Source organism: Erigeron canadensis, chromosome 9 (assembly GCF_010389155.1).
Source record: "Erigeron canadensis isolate Cc75 chromosome 9, C_canadensis_v1, whole genome shotgun sequence".
In the NCBI taxonomy this organism is placed as follows: Eukaryota; Viridiplantae; Streptophyta; class Magnoliopsida; order Asterales; family Asteraceae; genus Erigeron; species Erigeron canadensis.
The window spans coordinates 1,523,837-1,545,498 of record NC_057769.1 but is presented as its reverse complement, the minus strand read 5'-3'; the positions used below and the strand labels follow the sequence as shown (position 1 = coordinate 1,545,498).

The 21,662-nt window shown below is 34.2% G+C and overlaps 2 protein-coding genes across 3 annotated transcripts; one reads left to right on the top strand and one right to left on the bottom strand.

The window, feature by feature from the left end:
- Nucleotides 1-1,151: 1,151 nt before the first annotated feature.
- LOC122581041 (chromatin-remodeling ATPase INO80) lies at nt 1,152-14,045 on the bottom strand. The gene is made up of 23 exons (XM_043753182.1): nt 13,845-14,045; nt 12,913-12,997; nt 12,466-12,796; nt 11,796-12,231; nt 11,488-11,688; nt 11,243-11,353; nt 10,309-10,733; nt 10,109-10,217; nt 9,876-9,956; nt 9,627-9,799; nt 8,661-8,786; nt 7,704-7,865; nt 7,561-7,618; nt 7,217-7,447; nt 6,579-6,725; nt 5,893-6,447; nt 4,827-5,087; nt 4,386-4,493; nt 4,087-4,181; nt 3,554-3,710; nt 2,856-3,053; nt 2,108-2,257; nt 1,152-1,649 (listed from the first exon to the last, which is right to left on the bottom strand). The coding sequence occupies exons 1-23, from the start codon at nt 13,902-13,904 to the stop codon at nt 1,419-1,421; spliced, it is 4,491 nt and encodes a 1,496-aa protein (XP_043609117.1). The 5' UTR covers nt 13,905-14,045; the 3' UTR covers nt 1,152-1,418.
- Nucleotides 14,046-16,486: 2,441 nt separating this feature from the next.
- On the top strand, nt 16,487-21,537 carry LOC122583023 (glycosyltransferase-like At2g41451). Of its 2 annotated transcripts, XM_043755460.1 has the most exons (12): nt 16,487-16,500; nt 16,719-17,055; nt 17,931-18,080; nt 18,186-18,238; nt 18,411-18,519; nt 18,612-18,746; nt 18,871-18,915; nt 19,025-19,212; nt 19,683-19,824; nt 20,142-20,188; nt 20,778-20,865; nt 21,238-21,537. In XM_043755460.1, the coding sequence occupies exons 1-12, from the start codon at nt 16,487-16,489 to the stop codon at nt 21,505-21,507; spliced, it is 1,578 nt and encodes a 525-aa protein (XP_043611395.1). In that variant the 3' UTR covers nt 21,508-21,537. The 2 variants fall into 2 exon arrangements, with proteins under 2 accessions (XP_043611395.1, XP_043611394.1); XM_043755459.1 differs by lacking the exon at nt 16,487-16,500 and having other exon boundaries at nt 16,687-17,055.
- The last annotated feature ends 125 nt before the right edge of the window (nt 21,538-21,662 follow it).

Here is a 21,662-nt window from a genome sequence, read left to right as displayed (position 1 = left end):
ATCTTGTCAAAGGTAACGATCTCATACTTAATCTAGTTATACATAATGTGCAGTATATTGCACTTACATGTTTTGAATGGATACAACTTCAAGTTGTCATACACATGATCTCTCTTACAAAAAACGCCTTCAATACCTAGTTGGCTAGTTACATATCCTAAAGTAACCTTGTCTTGACATCACAAGTCCATGTGAATGACACACGCTAACAAACAATCCCCACACGCTACATTTAACAGGGTAACTCCGTTGTCATTGGCTTATCTAGAATGACGTGCTGTTTGTATTACGTTATGGTGTGGTTATAAATCTATAGGCGATACATCGATAGTTTTAAACTCTTTCAAAACATTGATAGTTAATGTCCCAATGCATATTTTCCAGTTAAGTTCATGGGTTTGAGAACGGCTTTTGGTGATGTGCATCACTGCATTGTGTAACCGAGCCAACCAAACAGAAATCCAAATAAATAATATCCTCGTATCTGTTTGTCATTATAATATAACGAGCAAGTACCCGCGTGATTCGGCGGTGAGATGGTAAGGGTGATAGGTCATAAAGTGTGATAGGTTATATAGTGTGATAGCCAAATGCCTTAACCGTACGGGCTCCGCCCTCGGATTTAAAAATTCGTCGAAATTATATCGAATGACATCTCTAATGAAAGAACATAAAATTTTAAGAACACTCATATAACTTTTATAATTTATCGACGTACGGTTTTTGAGATAAAAAATTTTGAATAAATTGAAGGAATAAATGATTTATGGAGAACAGAAAAAAAAAAATGATTAGTTGAAATTTAAAAGAGAGAAAGAATAATATGATTATTTTAGGCATATTGAATAACTAAGGGACATTTTTTGAAAAGTAAATGTTGAAACTTAAAATTTAGACGGAGAGAATTTGCTTTTATAATATAGTATAGATATAGATAGTTAAAAAGTTGAGTCAACTACTTGCCAAATATCACAATCTGCTGCCAAGGCGAGGTTAGCAAAGCAAGTATACGACACAGCCGACTGTTACATCATGTATCAAGTCAAAACTCAAGAGATTTGAACACTAACTTGAAGCAGCAGAAACATGGTAAATATTATTTCCTGTTCAAATAAAAAAAGTCTCTTGTTTCATGTAAAACTGCTTTCCGCTTTAGCAACAGGTCATAAAATTACTTATAAAACTACATGTACACTGTACTGTTATTTCCTGCTCAAATGGCGAAGGCTATAGATATATAAATATTTATATAACCTGTACAACACTATCATACAACTTCGCCTGCAAAGTTAAACCTACTATGAACAAGATTATGTTTGGTCTCTGAGCCAACTGCTTGCGTTGTGATTTTTTGTGGTAGAGTTCAAGGCTTGTCTTAAAACATTGATGGATTGTCATATATATGAGAATTTGGGATTCTAATTTTCGGGCAGATTCGTTGATGCTGTGAATGCAGGTTCAAGATTCTCATTTACACTCTTAGTTGGTCTCTTGGTTCTCTGGGGCAGCTTCTGGTCCATGTCAGAGAGTGGTAGTTGATCATCCAGTTCTGATCCTGATACTGCTGTATTGGAGGCCAAAGAATCAAGGTTTTTAGGTGTTTTTTGTGGCCTTGATTTCGCAGTTCCTTTGTCGGTATTAGCTTTCCTCTGCAAAAAAGGTTGTCAATAAGTAACATTTCAAGTAATGACAAAATTTTGGTACTACTCGACATGGTTAGGTTGATCCAGAGAAATTAGCTTTTCATGATTACTTTCTGATTGTTTTATGATCATCTTCCTATATATCAGCTTGTTAAGATATTTTGGTTAATTTAATTGGTTTTAGGTAAGGTTAGATATGGAGGCAAATGGGTGGTTACGATTATTCACCATGTATCTTTACAAATTTGGTCAGAAACAAAATAAAACATTTTTTTTTCTACTCCCATCACCACATTAAAAAACAAAAAAACTTTGGGTGACGCTCAACCCTTGTAACGCATTTCATTAGCTGTTCTTAAAATTACCCTTTGACACGTGAAAAGTAAAACATAACCTGAGGTGTCTTAATCATAAGTTACCAAATCACCACTTCCAGATCCAACATTGGATACAAATTTGCGTACCTTCTTACTTGATGCCGGTTTCTCAGCAGGAGAGGCTGTTTCTGCATCTGCTGGAGGTTCAAGAGCAGTAAGATCCTCTAAGCGTGCGTCACCTTCATCATCTATCCTTATAGCTTTCATCCCACCTTTTCTCTTTTGACGATCCTTTACCTAAATTGTAATTTGGATAAAACCAGCATTTCATTCTCATTGCCAAAATAACTAAAGCCAAAAGCTACAACTCTAAAGGCATACATTCCTTTTGAGTTGATGTGATAAATTTGACAACGGCGCCCATTAATCCATAAAAAGTACCAATTAAGTAACAAATTTTACTAGGAGGCTAGACACTCTGTCATCACAAAATCAATCTGGCATGACACAACTTTCTTTTAATGAAAACTAAAATTGACAAACGATCATACAAATAATGCTTTAGTTTCATACGTCGCAAACTTGCCCATTTGACCTATTAGGCTATTACCTTATGAATGGGTTAATTTGGGTTGTGCTTCATCTCAAGTGGGTAATATAGAAGGATTTAGCTAAGAAAGGAACAAGTAAAATTGGTCGACGGTTCAAACTAACCACCGAACTATTTTTATTCAAAGATTTTGATATTCCATAAGCCATAACAAAAATGTTTTTTCAATCATAAATAACACAGTAATATGTGTGTCAATCCAAACATGTTTTGATACATTAATCAACCCGAACATCTTGCCATCTCTAACTATTTTCAGAATACAAAAATAGAAATCGATGGTACCTGTGCTGGGATTTCTTTTAGCTTCTGTTCCATTTGTGGATCATCAATCAGTAAAGAAATAACATCTTCAGGAGCTAATATGTCACCCTGTATGTGACCACCAGTCATGACAAGTTGCTGGACGGTACTTTTCTGACTAGCTCTGTGTAAAATCTTTTCTTCTACCGTTTCTTTGCAAATTAACCTATACACTGTAACCTACATCGTGAAGATAAAAGTTTTAATAACTCGGCTATCAAATTTAGTACCACTGAGGCAAAAATACACCAAATACAACAATAACCAAACGATGTTGGTGAAGGGTATAAACATCGTGTCAAAACATATAAGGTCAGACTGACCAAACACTAAGCGGCCAAAAATTTCAGTTTGGTATTTAGAAAACTACTGTGAAATACAATTATAAATTTACAGACTCAATATTAATACAAACTTTTGAACAAGATGAATTGACTATTTGAGAAAAACACCTTGGAGACTTGTAGCCCAATTGACCAGTCATGTGTTCAACAAATTTGATATGTTTGCCTCTAGCTACTATTTACTCCTTTAACCCAGAAGTCAAGTAGACGATTCACAATTGGTCAAAATTGCAATCTCTAATCCACCAACCACATGACAGTATCTAGAGGCTTAGTGACATGGCTTGAACTTTAAGTGAAATGAAAGCAATAAAAATTTATCAAGAGAAAACTAACATCTTTAGTTTGTCCCAACCGATGAGCCCTATCCATTGCTTGTAGATCCAACGTTGGATTCCAATCACTTTCGTAAAATATGACTGTGTCGGCAGCAGTCAAATTGATCCCGACCCCACCAGCTCTCGTGCTCAGCAAGAATACAAAGATATCATTCCTACCAGAAGAGAACAATTGTCAACCAAGTGACATGCATACACTTAAGGTGGTTTCAGATACTTATAATACAATATAAATTCCTCCAATGTCCATCTTATAACTTATAACAGATACTCCAACAAGACCATTAAGAATTCATGTTCTGGATTTCGAAGAATACTCCTTGACTTTCAGTTATATTTAAAAGGTATCTCCAAAAGGAAATAAAAAGATAGAGCCTCTACACATACACAGAGGTAATTGTCACATTGATTGAATGATAGATCATAGGCAAAATTAAGTTGATTTCTATAATTGTATTGATAATATTTTTGTCAAAAAGAGAATGAAGCAATATATAACGACAGCATAATGAATGAAATAAATTTCCTCACCGTAGTTGGAAGTCTTTGACCATGTCCCGGCGGTCCGTTATGGTAGAGGATCCATCAAGCCTTAAATATCTGTACTTCCTATAGTTCATGTAGTCCTGCATGCAGACATTAAGAGTAGCCATCAAAATAAGATCCCCCAAATGGAGAATAAATATGTCCAATAAACAACTAGAAACATTCCACTCAGTAACAGGATCTCCATGAAACCGTTACAAAATTAAAAGCAGCATGTGATAACTGAAAGAGATCTTAGACACCAAAAGATACTTTTAAGGAAACACCGATAGATTTAATGATACCTCAATGATATTCAGCATCTTAGTCATTTGTGCAAACAAGAGAACACGGTGATTTCCCGCACGTAAGCGCTTCAAGAGTATATCCAATGTTTGAAGCTTCCCCGAATCCTGAAAAAGTAATCAGCCGATTCAAGTTGGCAAATACATGTGAGATATGGCAAAATGAGTGGTCGGACAGGTCTAAACAGGGAGTTTTTGTTTGGGTTAAAAGATGTAAGGTTGACCTGAATTAATTTATCTGAAGCTTTAAATTATTCTATAGATACTAAGTATCAAATTTGATTACAAGATTTATATTCTTTTATAAACATTAAAATGGCTTGGAAGGTTTTATGCATTAATAAGCACTTTAGGGACTTAACAGTCATTTCACATATTTCAGTTTAAGCTAAATATGTCTTTTTTTACCAATTTGACCTGTCAAATATATATATTTTATACCGTGAGCATCTTTGCAGGATCAAAACTCTGCATAGGTGGACATGAACCAAAAATCTTGTGTGTGAGCTGGAGAGCAGGTTGCAGAACAGGTAGTTCTTTGTCGATTTCTTGTATCAAATAGTGTGGAGAACCATCTGGCTTTCTAGGTCCATTAGAGTCAGATGTGCGTGCAAACCCAAGCAATATCCTCTTGATCCAAGGATGATGTAACTCCTCAACATTCCTATAAGCGAAGTCTCTATCTGCACAGTCTGTATTGATCTACCAATGCACAAGAAACAACGTCAACCATGAAAACGAAATTTTCGAAGAGTTGATATATCGATGATACTTAAACCAAGATACTACACTACTGCCTTCAAAAGAGTTGACTATAAAGCTCTAAAGAGCACAAGTCAACCCATCTTTGTCTTAATATACACAATTACTCCTTGGCTAAAACTTGAGATTAGCACTAAAGAAAGCAATATTGACCCCTTTACCGATAAAGAGGTTGATTCAGATTTCTTTTATTCTATCCTCTGACAGGTTAAGTGGGTAACAGTAAAAACAGATTGAAAATAAGCCAACCAGATGGGTAAAACTTAGGCCAAAGCATATTCGCAATGCATAGAACCCAACTAGATTATTAGAGACATAGTATAAAAAAAAAGTAACCGTAAATGACACAAAAAGACCCGATCTGGTTAGCCCATTTCGCTCATACATTAAAATTATTCGTTTTGACCTCAACCCAACACACTATGTTGTATCCTCTATCTCTTTCGTATATCCACCTCAAGTTGAGACTTTGTTACTATTTAGCAATACTTTCAAAATAACTACCCGATGCAAACAATCCTTTTACTTTCAACTTATTAATTAAGCAATTACTTTGTGCTTGCAAACTTTTCCTAGATGCACCTTCAGTGACAGTTACAATGCTTAATAATTTTTGTATACAAACATTAGCTATTTCATTTTAAGGGGTAGGAAAAATTCTACACTGTGAAACTAATAAAGACAGTTAAGTAAAAGAGTGAAGAAAATAGATGCACTTGTTTATTTAATTAATTATGATACTTACAGGAGGTGCCCTTATCGGTGGAATGAAAGAGAAGGCAGAATGAAGAAGCCGGACATCAGAGGCAAGCCTATCCTCGTGTGAGATTACCAATCCCTCATATGGAGCATCCATGGGTCCTGTTGCATATCTCTTTTTAAGAATATTTGTTTCCGACTTTGATGGCATTAGTAACATTCTTGTTACTGCTCTTACTTTTTCCTTTCCAAAATCATTGCACTCAAGACCATCTTCCCCACTTTCCATTATCAAGTCCACAACCCCATCCAAAACACGTGAATCAGATTTCGCAATAGAAAACAATAACCTCTCCATTAGAGCAGCGTTTGCTATGAATGATGCTTCTGCTGGTGATAGATCGACTAATCGAGTAAATCCAAATGCTCCATCTTTAGAGGAAAATCCATGTTCGTCTTGCTTAAATATGGATCCATAAATGTTTAGAGGGGAGAATATGTTAAAATGTTTCTCAAAAAATTCTTTCTTGATTCCATGTTTCCCCCCAGATAAAGAAACATCAGAACGTCGCACAACTTCTTGGTATATTAATTTGGGTACCTGCAACAAAAATAGCAAATATAACTTCATTGTGGAGTCCTCTAGAGGGAGACTATTAGAGTTATTAGTAAAATATGAAATAATTTAATTGAAGAGTAATAAATGACCTATTCATACAATATATCAAGTACCTTGTACGTAATAGGATTCTTACTCCCGGAGTAGTATATGTCCTCCAGTTCTCCGAATGGAGGTGGAAGAAGTGGATTGGCAATATCTCCAAAATAGAAATATGAACTACCTTCATTTCTCTCAAACAACTCTGGATGATTACAGACCTGTCATCACAAGGTATAAAAAAGAGCATGGTGACTCAAACAGATATTGAAATGGAACTCAAGGGTAGAGGCAGTAACTTCAACCAAATGACTTATAAATGGGTCGATTGGAATGTTCAGCTCAAAACAGAAATGGGTCAAAGAGGTCGAACGAGTTGAACCTTCACAAAGTCTATGTTAAATGGATACAAATATACAATCCCCCAACTCGTTGTCTTCAATGATGTAGATTATTATTGTAATAATAGCGTTCTTGTAACAAAACTTAACCTTGTCAACTACAAAACTATTGAAAACCTGAGCAAGGTGTTTGTGGGTCAAACGGACCTGCCTATTACTACTGACACTAAAGATGACCTTTCCAAGCCCAAAACTGTTTTTAAGTGTTACCCAATGGCACAGCATCTTAACACCCCTACTCTAGAATTAATGTAATTGGTTGCTAAACATGCTTTTGATGAAAAAAAAGAAGATGCGCGAAGAAAACTTGCCTTCCTCAACTGGATGACAATGTTCATCAAGTTCATAAATTTTTTCTCATTAAGTTGTCCACGGTTACTGTCAAACAACTCAGCAAGAGATATCTTGTTTTTTATAGCTTGGTAAAACGCTTGCTGACGTGAACTCAATTTGCAATGTACTGTAATCTCAGTCTTTTTAGTTAACTCGGAAACCACATCCGTCTTAACACGCCGCAACATGAAAGGTTTCAAAATCGCATGCTGGTGAAGAATCAAGTATAAAAGGTAAGGAAAGTATAAGGTAAATACTTTATGCCAATGAAGAAATACAATTCATGTGGGGAAAACCCAGTAAAAAAGTAGTAAATACTTACCAATCTGCTAAGTTGGTGCTCATTCAAAGTCCCTCCATGTTCTGCATGGTTTTCAATACTGAGGCATACATAATAAAGCATGGTCAAGGAGACGATTTTTGGACTGTTGGAATATAAAAAGAATACCAGACTTAAAATCATACCCTTTAGAAAACCACTCGTTAAACTGCTCATGACTGTCAAATAGAGTTGGCATGATGAAATGAAGGAGAGCCCACAACTCGGCCATGTTGTTCTGAACAGGTGTTCCAGTTAGAAGCAGACGGTTTCGACAGTTAAAACTGAGCAAGGTCTTCCATCTTATACTGTCAATACAGTTAAACAAGAATCATTGAGAAAAAGAACCACACTCTCAACTAACATACAAAGACACGTATATCTCTAAAATCTAATAAACCCTTACATGCATGTTTGCCTGATGCCTTGTTACAGAAAATTTAAGGGCGATAGTTTGGGTAGGTTTAGGTAACAGATTGGAAGGGTTGGGTGAGGTTGAGTTGAGCTAACTTGTTTCCTCTATATGTTGAATCCATTTAAAAATAAATAAAAATAAACTTAAACTTAAACTGACCCATTTATATGTAAATGGGTTATAGCTGTCACCTCTACTTGAAATAGAATGATCCAGCATTAAATTTCAGAGTGTTGGACAGATATAACTTGCCACTTAAGACCATTCGTAAGGCTTAGATAAAAGAAAGGTGAAGTGAGATGACATGGCAAGTGAAGGATGGCGAAATCTTAAAATTTACTTGGTCAAATACATGGGTGAAGTTAGAGTAGGTGATACATATCACCGACTGAAATGTTTGTACTCTTTCACAAATGTTTTGTACTCTTTCAAATACATTGTGTTTTTAATTAAATAAAAATGGGGTCCAAAAGGTAGGTGAATGGTTAAGAGGAAAGGAGAAGGTGAAAGAGGTGAGAAAGTGATGTTGATGTGGCAGAGAAAAGTGTAGGTGAAAGGGGTGAACGGTTACGAATGGTCTCATAAATTTGACAGACCCACTTGTATAATGCATGTAATTCATATGTCATGGTAAATGAATCTAAAACCACAAAAAGCCAGGCAGACAATTTCAGCCGTAGCTTCTTACCTAGTTGAACTTTTAATTGCTTGAGCTTCATCCAGAACCATGTATTGCCATTTAACACGCCTAAAAGACTTCTCATCCGATACTAGAAGTTGGTAGCTGGTAATGAGAATGTGAAATGAAGCATCCCTGTCAAGTAAAAGTAAGTGAATTAGCATGTCTGAAATAAAGAGAAATGGCATAATCTGAAGACAACAGTTTTAAAAAATAAACAAGAAAAAGGCACAATTCCCCCCGAGTAAAGTGTTAAAGCAAAAGTTTGTGCACTTAATTAGGCATCCTCAAGTCCTAAACACACCTTATTATAATAATTAATTACATCAGAAAACCTAAATTAACATTAAAACTAACCATTTACTTAAACTAAAAAGAAAATTGCAATTAAAATATTAATGAAAAACAAAACCAAACCAAAAAACAATCTTATCGTATCATGTTCTGACAAAACAGACAATCACCATTCTTTAAACTTCATTTAAAAAAACAAACACCTCCTGAGTTTTATATTACTATGACCTTCAGAATACACAAATAGTAAAGCTTTGGTAACATGGTAGATGGAAAGTTGGAAATTTGGTCATAACACTTTATGTATTTTTTATTATTTTCCCAGATGTACTTATGAACTTTATATGAGTGGAGTTATCAGTTTGCTTAACTGAAATTTAAATGCAAGGAAAACAACCAGCCTAGCAATCAACCACATAAGATAAATGGCTGCATTCAAGCTACTCACTTGCATTTGATATGTATATTCAAGGTAAACACTATACTAGGAAAAGTCTGTACATCTGCTGATAGAATGAGTCAATGGCACTATCATTCTTAAGCAACTCATGTCACCTCTTAATTTTCTCTGATCAGAATTCAGAATCAGAAGTATAGAATGATAGTACTTATCATGATAAGAAACAAAAAAAAGTTAACGTAGATCTAAAGATAAAAAGAGCCACACTGATAAAACTTTACCTACGATATAGTCTCTTCGGATTGATGTTTTTCCTGAGTACTGTCCGCTCTTGAATACCACCCCAATAAGGAAGTGTTTTTAAGGCGGGACAGAAGCGCCCAATCTCATCAGCCCAGTTGTTCAAGACAGATGTAGGCGCAACAACCAAAAATGGCCCCCATATATTTTTCACCTAAAAAGCATAATCATTTAGTATTGCATGTTACAGCTCAAGAGTGAAGACCACAGAGGGTCATGTAGTTTCTTACTTCAGCCAAATGAGCCAAGAAGGCCATTGCTTGGATAGTCTTCCCGAGACCCATCTCGTCAGCAAGAATCCCATTTAGACCCTGTGAGACGACATCCAAAAGATCAAAGACGCTATCACCAAGACACGAACCCACAACGGATTCGGCCCTAGACTATACAAACATTGGTTCAACATGAGAGTAGGATAAAGAGGGAAAATGAACAATCAGTCCTCTTCGGATTACTTTATTACCTGTTCATAACAATTTACCAGCCACTGGAGACCTTTTAACTGATAGTCTTTCAGAGAACCTTTAAATAGTTCTGGCGTCTGTACTGAGGATGCTACCGGCATACTTGAGCTGAAAGAATTCAAAACACGTACCCATATTGGTAGATAAACATGAGTAAGCAGGAGCGCAAAGAACACACTGAAAATAAAAAAGAACATACGGGTGCAGCAAATCTATGTTGCTAGATCCAGCAACTAAAGCTAGTTGCTCAGGGTCCTCAGCTCCTGTAACTTGACGCCACCTCAAAATTTCATCATCAAATTCACTTGTGATTTGTTTCTGCTTGGAGACTGCATCTTGGGCTGCTTTTAGGGCCTCCATTTTCATTTCAGCCTCGTCGGGATCTTCTTCCTGCGCAACCAATTCTGAAGAGCTCATAATTGCTTCTTGACCATCCATCTTATCATCTTCGAGTAAAGCCTCAGAAGGCTGGGGAGTTGACTTATTCTGCATGAAGTGACCATATAGTTCTGTTTGAGATAAGAGGAAGTTTAGTCTCTGTTGTTGCCGCTTGGCTTCACGAAGCTCCTGTTCGCGCTTCAAAGCTTCAGCAGCTTCTTTTTCTTCTCTTTTCCTTACTTCAGCCTAAAAGTAAATCAAATATAAGTGAAATCATTCCCCAGGCAAGAACTACCACAGGAAAGCAGAATTCCATTACGAGACTATTCAATTCTAATTAATAAGTGTGGTTAGAACTTAAACGCTCCTTAATGTCCAACTTTGCCTATATGGAATTTTTATCACTCTTTGTTCTTCAAATGAAGAAATTTGGCCAAATAAAGTCGCTATGCACGTTAACTTATGCTGGCTTCCGTTTGAACACGGGAGGTATCATAAGTGCCTTTTCTAAAAAGGGTTCATATGTATAATTAATGACTCATACTGCTTAGAAAATACCGGAATTATGAGATATTAGCAGAAAAGATAATCAAATGACACAGCCTTTGGCTTTTACACTGCAGACCTATTTAATAGAATTCATAGTTAACAGCTACGATGAACTTCATGTAGTTAATGACTGCTCTTGAACTAATTGTGATATTCACATAGGCAGATGGCAGTTATGTCCAATAAACAGAGTAGAAAATTATTACCATCTCTTTATCCACTCTCTTCCAAAACACCAACATATCTCTTGCTAGTTTCCTTGTGCGAATTGCAGCACCCCTCATCAACTTAAGTGATCTGCTCACCTTCATCTTCACCTGGATAGAAGAAGAATGATAAGCATGACATGCCAAAATTTTATACCAAAAGTTAACAGTCAGAACTAAATAAATGTATATTGACCAAAGCTTGTAGATACAGTATGATATGAGTACAAAGATTATCTACCCACCTCTCTTTGACATGTCTCGGAAAACCTCTTTGCATCAGTTAATTGCTTTCTGTGAAAGTTGATAAAAAACCTGTGATGCTTTGGAATGTCTTTTCTGACCATGTTCACCCAATATTTATCAACTCTATCAATCTCCTCTTTCTCAATCATCAATTGATCTCTTATTTCCTTTTGCTTCTTAGGAAGACTACGTTCAATAATCTGGAATTTTTAAATAACAAAGATTCATGAAGTATATGAATATAAGAAACATAAGTCGAGAAATTAATTGGGCCATAAAAGATAGGATCTAGGCATAAAATACAAACCTCATAGGCGTCACCTTTCTCTAACACCTTCACATAGTGCACCTGCAGCACTCCACTTTCTGACATGATGAATCGCCTAAAGCCGCCAGCTGCTCCTTCGGGGGCAGAATAAGAGTCTAATACAGCATCACTAACTTTTAGACTAAACTTCTGGGGGGCATTATTTACTGTTCGAGAACTTAATCTTGCCCAGAGTGAATCATACTGTGGTTTAAGCTCACCCATCCCTACAACATTTCTGGGGCCAAGCCTTTTGTCAGCAGACATCATAGAAGCTAATGAGCCCAAATCAAGTGTGCCTGTAAGGTAGAACTCCTCCATTCGGATCTCCGACATTCTAGGCAAGTTTAATGAAGTAACCAACATTTCATAAGTGGGGGGAATCTTGTAAGTGACACCCTCCCCAATATCCAGATAAGCAGGTTCATACACTGACCTGCAGATTACAGTAAATGATTGAGAAATTGAGTACCATAGCAATCACTCCCAGGGTGTTTGGATGTACTTTTTAAAGGTTTACTACATGATACTTAAGAATCAAAATCAGATGATCAGCAATGTTATAATCAAATGTAGCAGTTATTTATCCAGGCATTAAAAACTGATTATATAAACAATCAAATCCAAAAGGTGAATCCAAACACCCTCTTACACTTCAAAGAACACAAACCTATCCATGGCAGACTCTGGAGCAAACACGGACTCTTTGTAGTGCCCGAGATTCTGAGGAATCATTTCAATCTTGTGTGTTCCTACTGGACGGCCATTCCCTATTTTATGGTTGCCAGAGCCGTTTCGGGTGGAAGCAGTAGCTGGAAAGTTGCTACTTTTGTGCCTTCTCTTATACTTATGAACATGCTCCCCAAGCATTGCTCTATACCTCTCCTCAGTGACGTACGTATCATAACTGCCATCCTCCTGCTCCTCATCACTGCTATACGGGTTTCGCCTCTTTCTCTTTTCAAACATCATTCCATTGCTTCTCTCAGTCATTGGTACACCTGCAGATAGAAACTTTAATATGAAAGATAGTTCTACTGTTCACCAAACTTCAAACATTTACCACTAGATACAAAATACTCCAATTAATATAAGCACAAATAACAGAAGTGCCTACCTCGGCTACCTCTGCTCTCAGCCTGGCTACTATTTGCATAATATTCAAATTCGTCAGCTTGAGGTACTTGAAACTTTGTCAGTGACTACACATACAAACAAAAATAACATAATTACATACATAAACAACTATGATTACTAGAAAAACCCAGAACACAGATGTATTCACTCGATCCAGTAACAGATACCAGTTTCATCATATACTACTATGACAATCGCGATTCGCAAATAACAAAATTACATACATAGATACCTATCACTTGAAAAAAAAAATTTGAACATCAATGTATTGACATATTTTAAAAACAATTGAAAATTCCGTCAGAGACTACAGATATAGACGCAGAAAAGATAATTACATACATCAAACACCTACAATTAGTCAATTACTTAAAAAACTTAAAACATGAATATAATCACACAAAAACCTTAACTTCCAGTAAAGCGATTAAATCCAGCAACATCATAGACTACAAATATGAACGCCGATAAAATAATTACATATATAAACACCTATATTCACTCAAAAATACCTAAAAACCTGTGCAGAATCAAACAGAAACGCTAACTTCTACTACAATTTTTCAGTCTAGCAGCAATTTAAATACATAAACAACCTGTAATTACTAGCTAAAAAAATTAAGTAAATCTAAAAACCTAACTGTATCAATAAATCATAGGCAGGAATTCAAACTAAAAGCCTGTGGAAACTTAAATTTATCAGATATATATAGATACATGAAGTGTATGTATATATCATAGAAAGAAATTAATCTAAAAACCTAACTGTATCAATAAAACCTAGGCGAAATTAATCTAAAAGCCTGCGAGATATAAAATTATCATAATTATAAATTTAGATATACATTATATATATGTGTATAGATACATGAAGTGTATGTATAGGTGTGTATGTATATGTTGAATAGATACCTCGAGATTGAAGAGATTATTATAATTATACGAGTTTCTGAGATGGCGATCGGAGTCCATGCGATGACGAAAATCGGCAATTTGAAGATAATTGAGAGCTGAAAATAATAATAATGATGATATATAATATACTTATACTAATTTGTAAGTATAGAGAGAGAAAGTGAAAGTGAAACCCTAATAATAAGTGTGATGAGAAGAAGGGTGGAGAAGAAGCCGGGGGAGGTGCGTAGGATAACAAGAAGATACAGAAGGGGAACATTGTGATAGGAAGGGGTTCGTGCTAATGTGCACGTGTAGGGAATGTTAACGTGAGCCTTTGGTGTGTTTTGTATTTACTTTTGCGGAAGATCAATTTGTACAGGGAATATTGTTAAGCAGAAGTGATTGGGATTTGGTTAAGTTGTAGTGAGGCACTTTTTGATAAAGATAAGGTTGTATCATGTATGTGTAAAAAAATTTGATCATTCATACAATATTTGTTGATGTCTACGTGTGGACATTTGATAGGTGTAAATTGGAAAAATTTGCTTAAATATTTTTAAGTTACAAAACATTCATAATTTGATTTTTTTTGAAAAAAAAGCTTTATTTTAACGAAAGAAAGTAAGATTTTGTAGTTATAGTAATTTATCTAATTAGTCATCATAGATTATCAGATTATGCCCGAGCAATATTTGTTATGTCTTGAGATTGAACTAGAGTCATGATCGAATATGAAAATTTTCTCCACTAAAAACGAAGTATCAAAATTTTTTGATTAACCGCGGAGATCATCTCAAGTACTAAGGTTATGGTCAACATCTACTCTTATCATACTTTCCATTGAGTGATAGCCTTAAAGTGTCATATGTATTACTATTTAGTATGTTTTGGAAGTTGTGGTATCAAGTTTTTGTTTCATTTAAGAAAGTGATACCTCATTCACTTTATTTGTTCAATGCTCAGTTAAAGTAGACATGTTCACATTCTCACTTTTACGATTTACAACTAATATGAGAAAATGATAAATCCCTTAAATAATTATCTTTTAAAAAAACTAACTATGTAATCATGACATTTAGTATAATTAAATGATGAAATTAGGAGAAACAATTAATGTATTAAACATATCATGATTTAAGGTTTTAAAAAAATTTATTATGATTATTTTATAAGAAATATATCATTTCCCATTAATATGTCTATAATCTCTAATTTAATATATTACTCTTTAATAACATAGAGTAGACCCATATTCAAAAACATAACAATAAATTCAAACGCTAATTCTATACAAGAATGTCAAAAAAAAAAAAGACAATTCATTATTAAACAATGACATCATTCTATTATCATTTGTGTCATTATAATTATAATATTATATAGATACATATACCGTTTTAAAATACATTGTCATGGAAAAAACAAGCATTATTTTTTAACGAATGGATTAAATTTTTTTTAATTTTTTAGCAGTAAAATACATAATTAATAAGTCTTTATTTATTACTTTATATCATCTATTATGTAACTCATATTATACCAAATCATAACAAAATGTATTATAAGAATATTACAGCAATAATATAATAAGGAATATATTATAATATGATTTTATAACTCTTTATTTATTATAGCCATAATGTATTTCTATAAATTCATTTAATAGATTGTTGATGAGTTTTGTTATAATTATATAAAGACAAGCATAATACCCGCGCATTGCAGCTGAATTTTGTTTTAAGAATGAGATAGATTCGGGGGCATTTTAAGAGGTGAGTATAGAAAGATGTATTAAGGTAAGGGGCATTTTAAACTTATCAGGTTCTTAATAACTTAAAGCTAATTTGCTTTATAAGAGAGTATAGATATAGATTATAAGTTATAATATATTTTTTTTATATATTTATTTATTATAAAAATATATACATTTATTATTAAAAGTCACAATGTGTTATGACTTCATATGTTTACATATTAAGTACATTTATTATCTTTCAAATATATAACCAACAAATAAAATTTTTTATATATGGATTTCTGTCTATTGGACAATAAATTTTTATATTTGAGTAACAATCTCCCATCAATCACGTGCTTGAACAACTGCAATTAGTACACTTGTTGTTTTGGAGGCATCATGTATTCATGCTACTGAGCATTATTTTTCAAAGCTAGAGTGTAAAATGTTAGCTTAATTATCATAAAATAGGAATGATGTTTGCCCCGGCCAGCTTCACTTTAATTATCTAGACAAACCTAAACAATTGGGTGGTACAAAAAGGGATCCAGTTGTGCCGGTAATGGTGGCAGGAGTATGAAAGTGGCGACAACTGGTGGTGGCAACGGATGCAACGAGTAGTTTGGTTTATTGATATAAAAGTAATTGATTTAAAAGATATAATATACTTACTTTTAAAATTGATAAATAAATATAGTAAATTATTTTATTAATAGTATTTATGTACATCTAATAAAAAAATTAACGATAAGTAAACATTTCAAAGTCATTATTTGAACATCTTTGTGTTTTCTAAAAAAAAAAGTTGTTACATCATATTGATATAGGTATTACATACAGAAAAATTATTACGAGTATATAAAAAATTTAAAAAGTACAAAATTTTTCTAGAGACACAACAAAAGAAGAAGGTGGTTTCATGCCAAGTCACCAACTATAAAACGGTTCTCACGTAAACACCATCTTACAAACTGAAACATTCAAATACACACAATCATCAATGTTTCTACATTAATAAACGACATTGTTGTCATGTATTCGATAAATTTAATATTGGTCTAACCATATATATTTTCCAAACCATCAATCGATATATATACATATATAATAATAATAATAATGGCCGGTGTGTATAATAATTATTCGTCGATCAAACATAGTCCATCTTCATCATCATTATCACAAACTTATTCTCACAATGTTTTCACTACAAGAATCTTATTTTTACTCACATTGCTTCTGCTTTCATTAGCAGCATTCGCCTTTGTTCTCCAATGGCGTGGTGAGATCGGCGACCCCACAATCCGATGGTCTGCTTTGAATCGGTTTGAGTTTCATGGTATGGATGCCGATCATACTTCCACTTCGTCGAAAGTCACTATTAGGACCTCGGCTAGTTGTGTTGATATCTTGGGGCAAAGCCGGTCACCTTCGTTTCCTTACTTTAGAGATTGGAAATTTGATTATGAAAAGGATCTAAAACCGAAGGTATTAATCTTTAGTTATAATGCATTGTTTGTTTTCTACAAAAAATGACGTTTCAAGTGCAAAATTACACATGGCCTCCAAAAGTATAGCATTTTCACTCAAAATAGTTTCTAGTTCATTATTACTTGTTTGGTTAAAATATTAACAGTGTGTTGTTTGTGTTTTAGTGTATGCAAATTCTTCTTTAGGGCCCCTAATATTTCATCTTAATTTTTAGGACCTCATTTTTCATTTTAATTTTACTACTGCATTAGATAATTTTGCTAGAAAAACTTAAAGATGGCCTTGCTAGAGATTTTAGATAACATTGGGATATAGTTCATTGTTTGTGAGGTGACTGACAATTTTGAGCTCTAGCACCCAATACCGTTTTTTATCAGGAGGCTTAAAACCAAGGTTTATTTACTTGAATGATAGCTTGATCGACATGGCTTCGCTCTTTGTTAGCCTACATATAATCATCTATAAACCTTCGACGAGTTGGGAACCTATGTGGTGTTAATATACAAGAAATACATTATGTGCTGTTTTTTCTCTTTCTGGTGTATAAAAATAAAATTCTTATGCCTTTCATTAGCTCCATTTTTGTTATGGTTGGAAGTCTAGGACTCATTATTAACACAAATCTTGGATATTCCATAGAGCCCTTCATCGTGAACCATTTTGAAACATCGGATACATTGGGTTCACTTTTTAAGCTGCAATTGCTGTGATATTATTACATTATATTTATACAACTTTTCTTGTTATATATAAAAGTGGCTTTTGATAGTTCACTACTTTGAAGAGATGCATACATCTATGACATTGGTGAATTGGCAATGCCATAATGATGTTAAGGTTCCACAAAATTGATGTCCATTGTTGAATGGTAGATATGCATTACTACAAGCACTTCAGCAGGCTTAGAGCAAATTTTACCGTGGATTTATTATCATAAAGTTATTGGTGTTACAAACTTCCTCTTGTTTGTGGAAGGAAAAGCTGCGACGCCAGGTGTATTTAAAGTTCTAGAGTCCATTCCTGTGAGTTCTAGCTTTGTTCTCATCACAAACTCAAAGTCAAAGATTTTAAATAGTATTTGTTATGTCTCATTTCGTGAGGTAAAATTTACACACAATCTATTGCAGAGGGTAAAATTGATTCATAGGACACAAGAACTTGAGGAACAGCAAGCCAAAAGGTTAGTTTAGTTGTTCTTTTTTCATTTATTTGTACCACCACCACTTGATTTAGTTTTCTCTATGCGTGAGGTGCCAATTTGGTGCATGCGCGAATAGATATGTACCAAGTGCTTAGGCTTGGCCCTTAGGTACGTGCACGAGTTTTTAAGAAATCTTCATTTTGAATTTCAGCCGAATATGGAATGAGACATGGTTGTCAAGCTTCTTTTACAAGCCATGCAACTATGAACTATTTGTCAAGCAATCACTTAATATGGAAATGGCTATAGTCATGGCAAAGGTATGATACTTTTAATATCTTTTATCTGACAACATTTTCATCAATATATACATCAAAACAAGTTTACAAAGTTCTTGATGTATTATTTCAAGGAATCTCATATGGAGTGGATTATTCATCTAGATACAGATGAGTTAATTCACCCGGCAGGCACTCGTGAGTACTCTCTCACACAACTTCTATTAGATGTGCCCGAAAATGTGGATATGGTTGTATTTCCAAACTATGTAAGTTTTCGATCAGCTAGTTTTTGGGTAATTGATTTGATGATTTCTACCTTTTTCTATATAATAATTATATGCACTTTATAAGCTACTTTATCCATTAGTTAATTTCCCCTTACTGGTTCAGGAGAGCAGTGTTGAACGAGATGACATACAAGAACCTTTTAGCGAGGTATTAATGAATGTTTGATTAGTATTAAGATAAGATGAATTATATATATTACAACGAAAAGGTTAATGACACCCTAAAATGTGTATATGTGCTTACCATAAATTTGCAGGTCTCATTATTCAAAAAGAACTTTGACCACCTTACAAAGGAGACGTACTTCGGAAATTACAAAGAATCAACTCGTGGCAATCCAAATTATTTTTTGACATATGGAAATGGGAAGTCAGCTGCCCGTGTCCAAAATCATCTGCGTCCTAATGGTGCACATAGATGGCATAACTACAGGAAAACACCTAAGTATGATTAATTTTTTTCCTTAGTTGCGACTCATGCTCAACCCATTTACCTATGAATGGGTTGATTAGTGTTGAGTTAATCCCAAAAGGCTAATGGTCCAAGTAAGAGATTAGCTAAAGAGGGACGGATTACGGGTCAAGAGTCATCTAACGTCTATTTTTATTGCATAGTAGTCATAACCCTCCTTAATGTTTTTGGTTTAGATTTAGATTATTCTTGTAACTATACTTTTGTAATCATGGTTAACAACTCAACGCATTATATATTTTCCAAAATATGGTCAAGATAATGTGTGTGTGTGTGTGTGTGTGTGTTGTTTTTACAATAACCCATCTCGCTTAAACCAGGATAAACGGTCCCCTTTCAACCCCAAACTGTTTTGACCCGTTATCTAACCCACTCATGCCTCTACCTCTATCAGACCATTACCACTACTACTGGTGTATATTAGTAACTTTAGTTGTATTTAGTGAGATCAAGTTTGAAGAAGCTGCAGTTTTGCATTATACCTACACCAAGTTTTCAGATTTGACATCAAGGCGTGATCGATGTGGCTGTAAGCCTACTAAAGAAGAGGTTAAGAGATGCTTCATGTTAGAATTTGACAGAGCAGTAAGTATTATCTCTTATCATTTACATTGTGTATGCTTCTTTTGTTTCCTTGTTTTTCTTCATTTAATATTTATTTGTGTTGCTTGAAGGTGAATTAGTCATTTCCTACATTCATTGTTACATGAAAACTCAAGTATCCATTTTGATGTCACGTAAAATCTAGTTTCAATTTAGTGTATCTTTAAGTTAAGAAAACTTTATATGATGATAATTATGATGATTTACATGGATAAAAACTATTAACGATAGCAAATTACACATGGTATCATCGTTTATCACATGCTATTAACTAATCCTTGGACTGTCATTTGCTACAGGCTTTTATAATTGCCTCGACTGCAACAGAGGATGAAATGCTAAATTGGTAAGATTTAATGCTAAATTCTATTTCATAGCTTGAACTCATTAGGATGACAGTTTACTTGAAAAAGAAGCAATACATATTTGTTAACTATGTAAAGATCCGAGTAATTGGAACTCTAGTTGTGGATTGGTCGATGCCATCCATTTCGTTAAGTAAAAGCAAATCCAATTTTAAACAGGTATGAATAAAGAATACTAAGTGTGATCCTTGAACATACTTAAAGTCAATTTATATCCAACAATGATGAACGGAAAAGGTACCATATCTTTGTCAGCATTTAACATTTGTTTGGACTATAAAAGTTCAAATGTGTCATTCTTGTCTCTCAATGCATCAATTAGTTAATTGCTACTGTATCAATATATAAATTATATCTCGATGTAGATTGAGATGCTATTTGAACTGCTAGAATCATGTGTTGGCAGGCGGGCACATAACTTTGTAGGCACATCTATCGTCCAATAAGTGTCATAACACTTATTCACAACAAGTGTTTAACTGCTAAATGAATGCCTAAGATATCCCCTGAACAACAAAGAGGGAATCTTGCTGTAGTTAACAGCTAATATACTAATGTTCTAATCTTCAGGTACCGCGAACATGTTGTATGGATGGACAATGATCTAAAAAAGAAACTCATGAAAAAGGGAATTTTAACTCGTATTTATGCTCCTATGGTAACATTCATTCCCAACTTCTGATCCCTATTTTTATCCATTTACTTATGAATGAATTGATTTAGTAATGTTTAAGAAGTCAAATGTAAGGAAACATGTCAAATATGTTTAAAGGCATACAAACTTCTGAATCATTTTCCTGAAAGTATACATAGATTAGTAATTGTTTTTCGTATCAATATTTGACACTATATATCCTTAAAAAAGGGAATGCTTTTGTATAAAAACTGTTTGCAGTCAACCCAATCCGTACTAAAAATGATTAGTTATGCACACTCGTTACCCAATCGATCTTCTTGACCAACCCATTTTGGCACCTCTAGTCTTTCTTCAATAGTTGAATTGCTTCATCATATTTCACTACTTGAACAGGTGATTATACAAGGATTAAGGGAAGCGGGTGTTTTTGGTTCATTAATCGAGTCTGCACAAACAACTTTATCAAAGGCCACATTGTTATCATCTAATGAGATTATCAGTACTTCATTAAACACCATTGATGCAACAGAAGGTATTTCCTCCAGAAAAGTTGGCAGGAAAGAACCTCACATGGCTGTTAGAAATGTTTTGCAAGCAGCAGCCACAGATACAACATATTTATTAGCAGTGCCACCACTCCCGTCTCCGGTTAACCAAGGGTGATATCTACAGCTAAATATGATTTTGTTTTTACTAGAGAAATGTGATTGTTGCTTGTATGAGCATAGATACAAATATAAAATTTATCCAATTTTATTGGAAGTCATATCCTAATAATAAAAGTACTCAATCATTAGGCAACAGTGTATGCTTTTGTT

Excerpts from the sequence above, each read along its gene's own strand:
- LOC122581041 (XM_043753182.1), bottom strand. The coding sequence starts at position 13,904 with ATGGACTCCGATCGCCATCTCAGAAACTCGTATAATTATAATAATCTC. Across the intron at positions 6,726-7,216 it reads TTGTCATCCAGTTGAGGAAG|GTCTGTAATCATCCAGAGTT; the intron begins GCAAGTTTTCTT and ends TTGTGATGACAG. Across the intron at positions 5,088-5,892 it reads CACCGATAAGGGCACCTCCT|ATCAATACAGACTGTGCAGA; the intron begins GTAAGTATCATA and ends GTGCATTGGTAG.
- LOC122583023 (XM_043755459.1), top strand. The coding sequence starts at position 16,687 with ATGGCCGGTGTGTATAATAATTATTCGTCGATCAAACATAGTCCATCT. Across the intron at positions 19,213-19,682 it reads AACTACAGGAAAACACCTAA|TGAGATCAAGTTTGAAGAAG; the intron begins GTATGATTAATT and ends AGTTGTATTTAG. Across the intron at positions 20,189-20,777 it reads GAGGATGAAATGCTAAATTG|GTACCGCGAACATGTTGTAT; the intron begins GTAAGATTTAAT and ends TCTAATCTTCAG.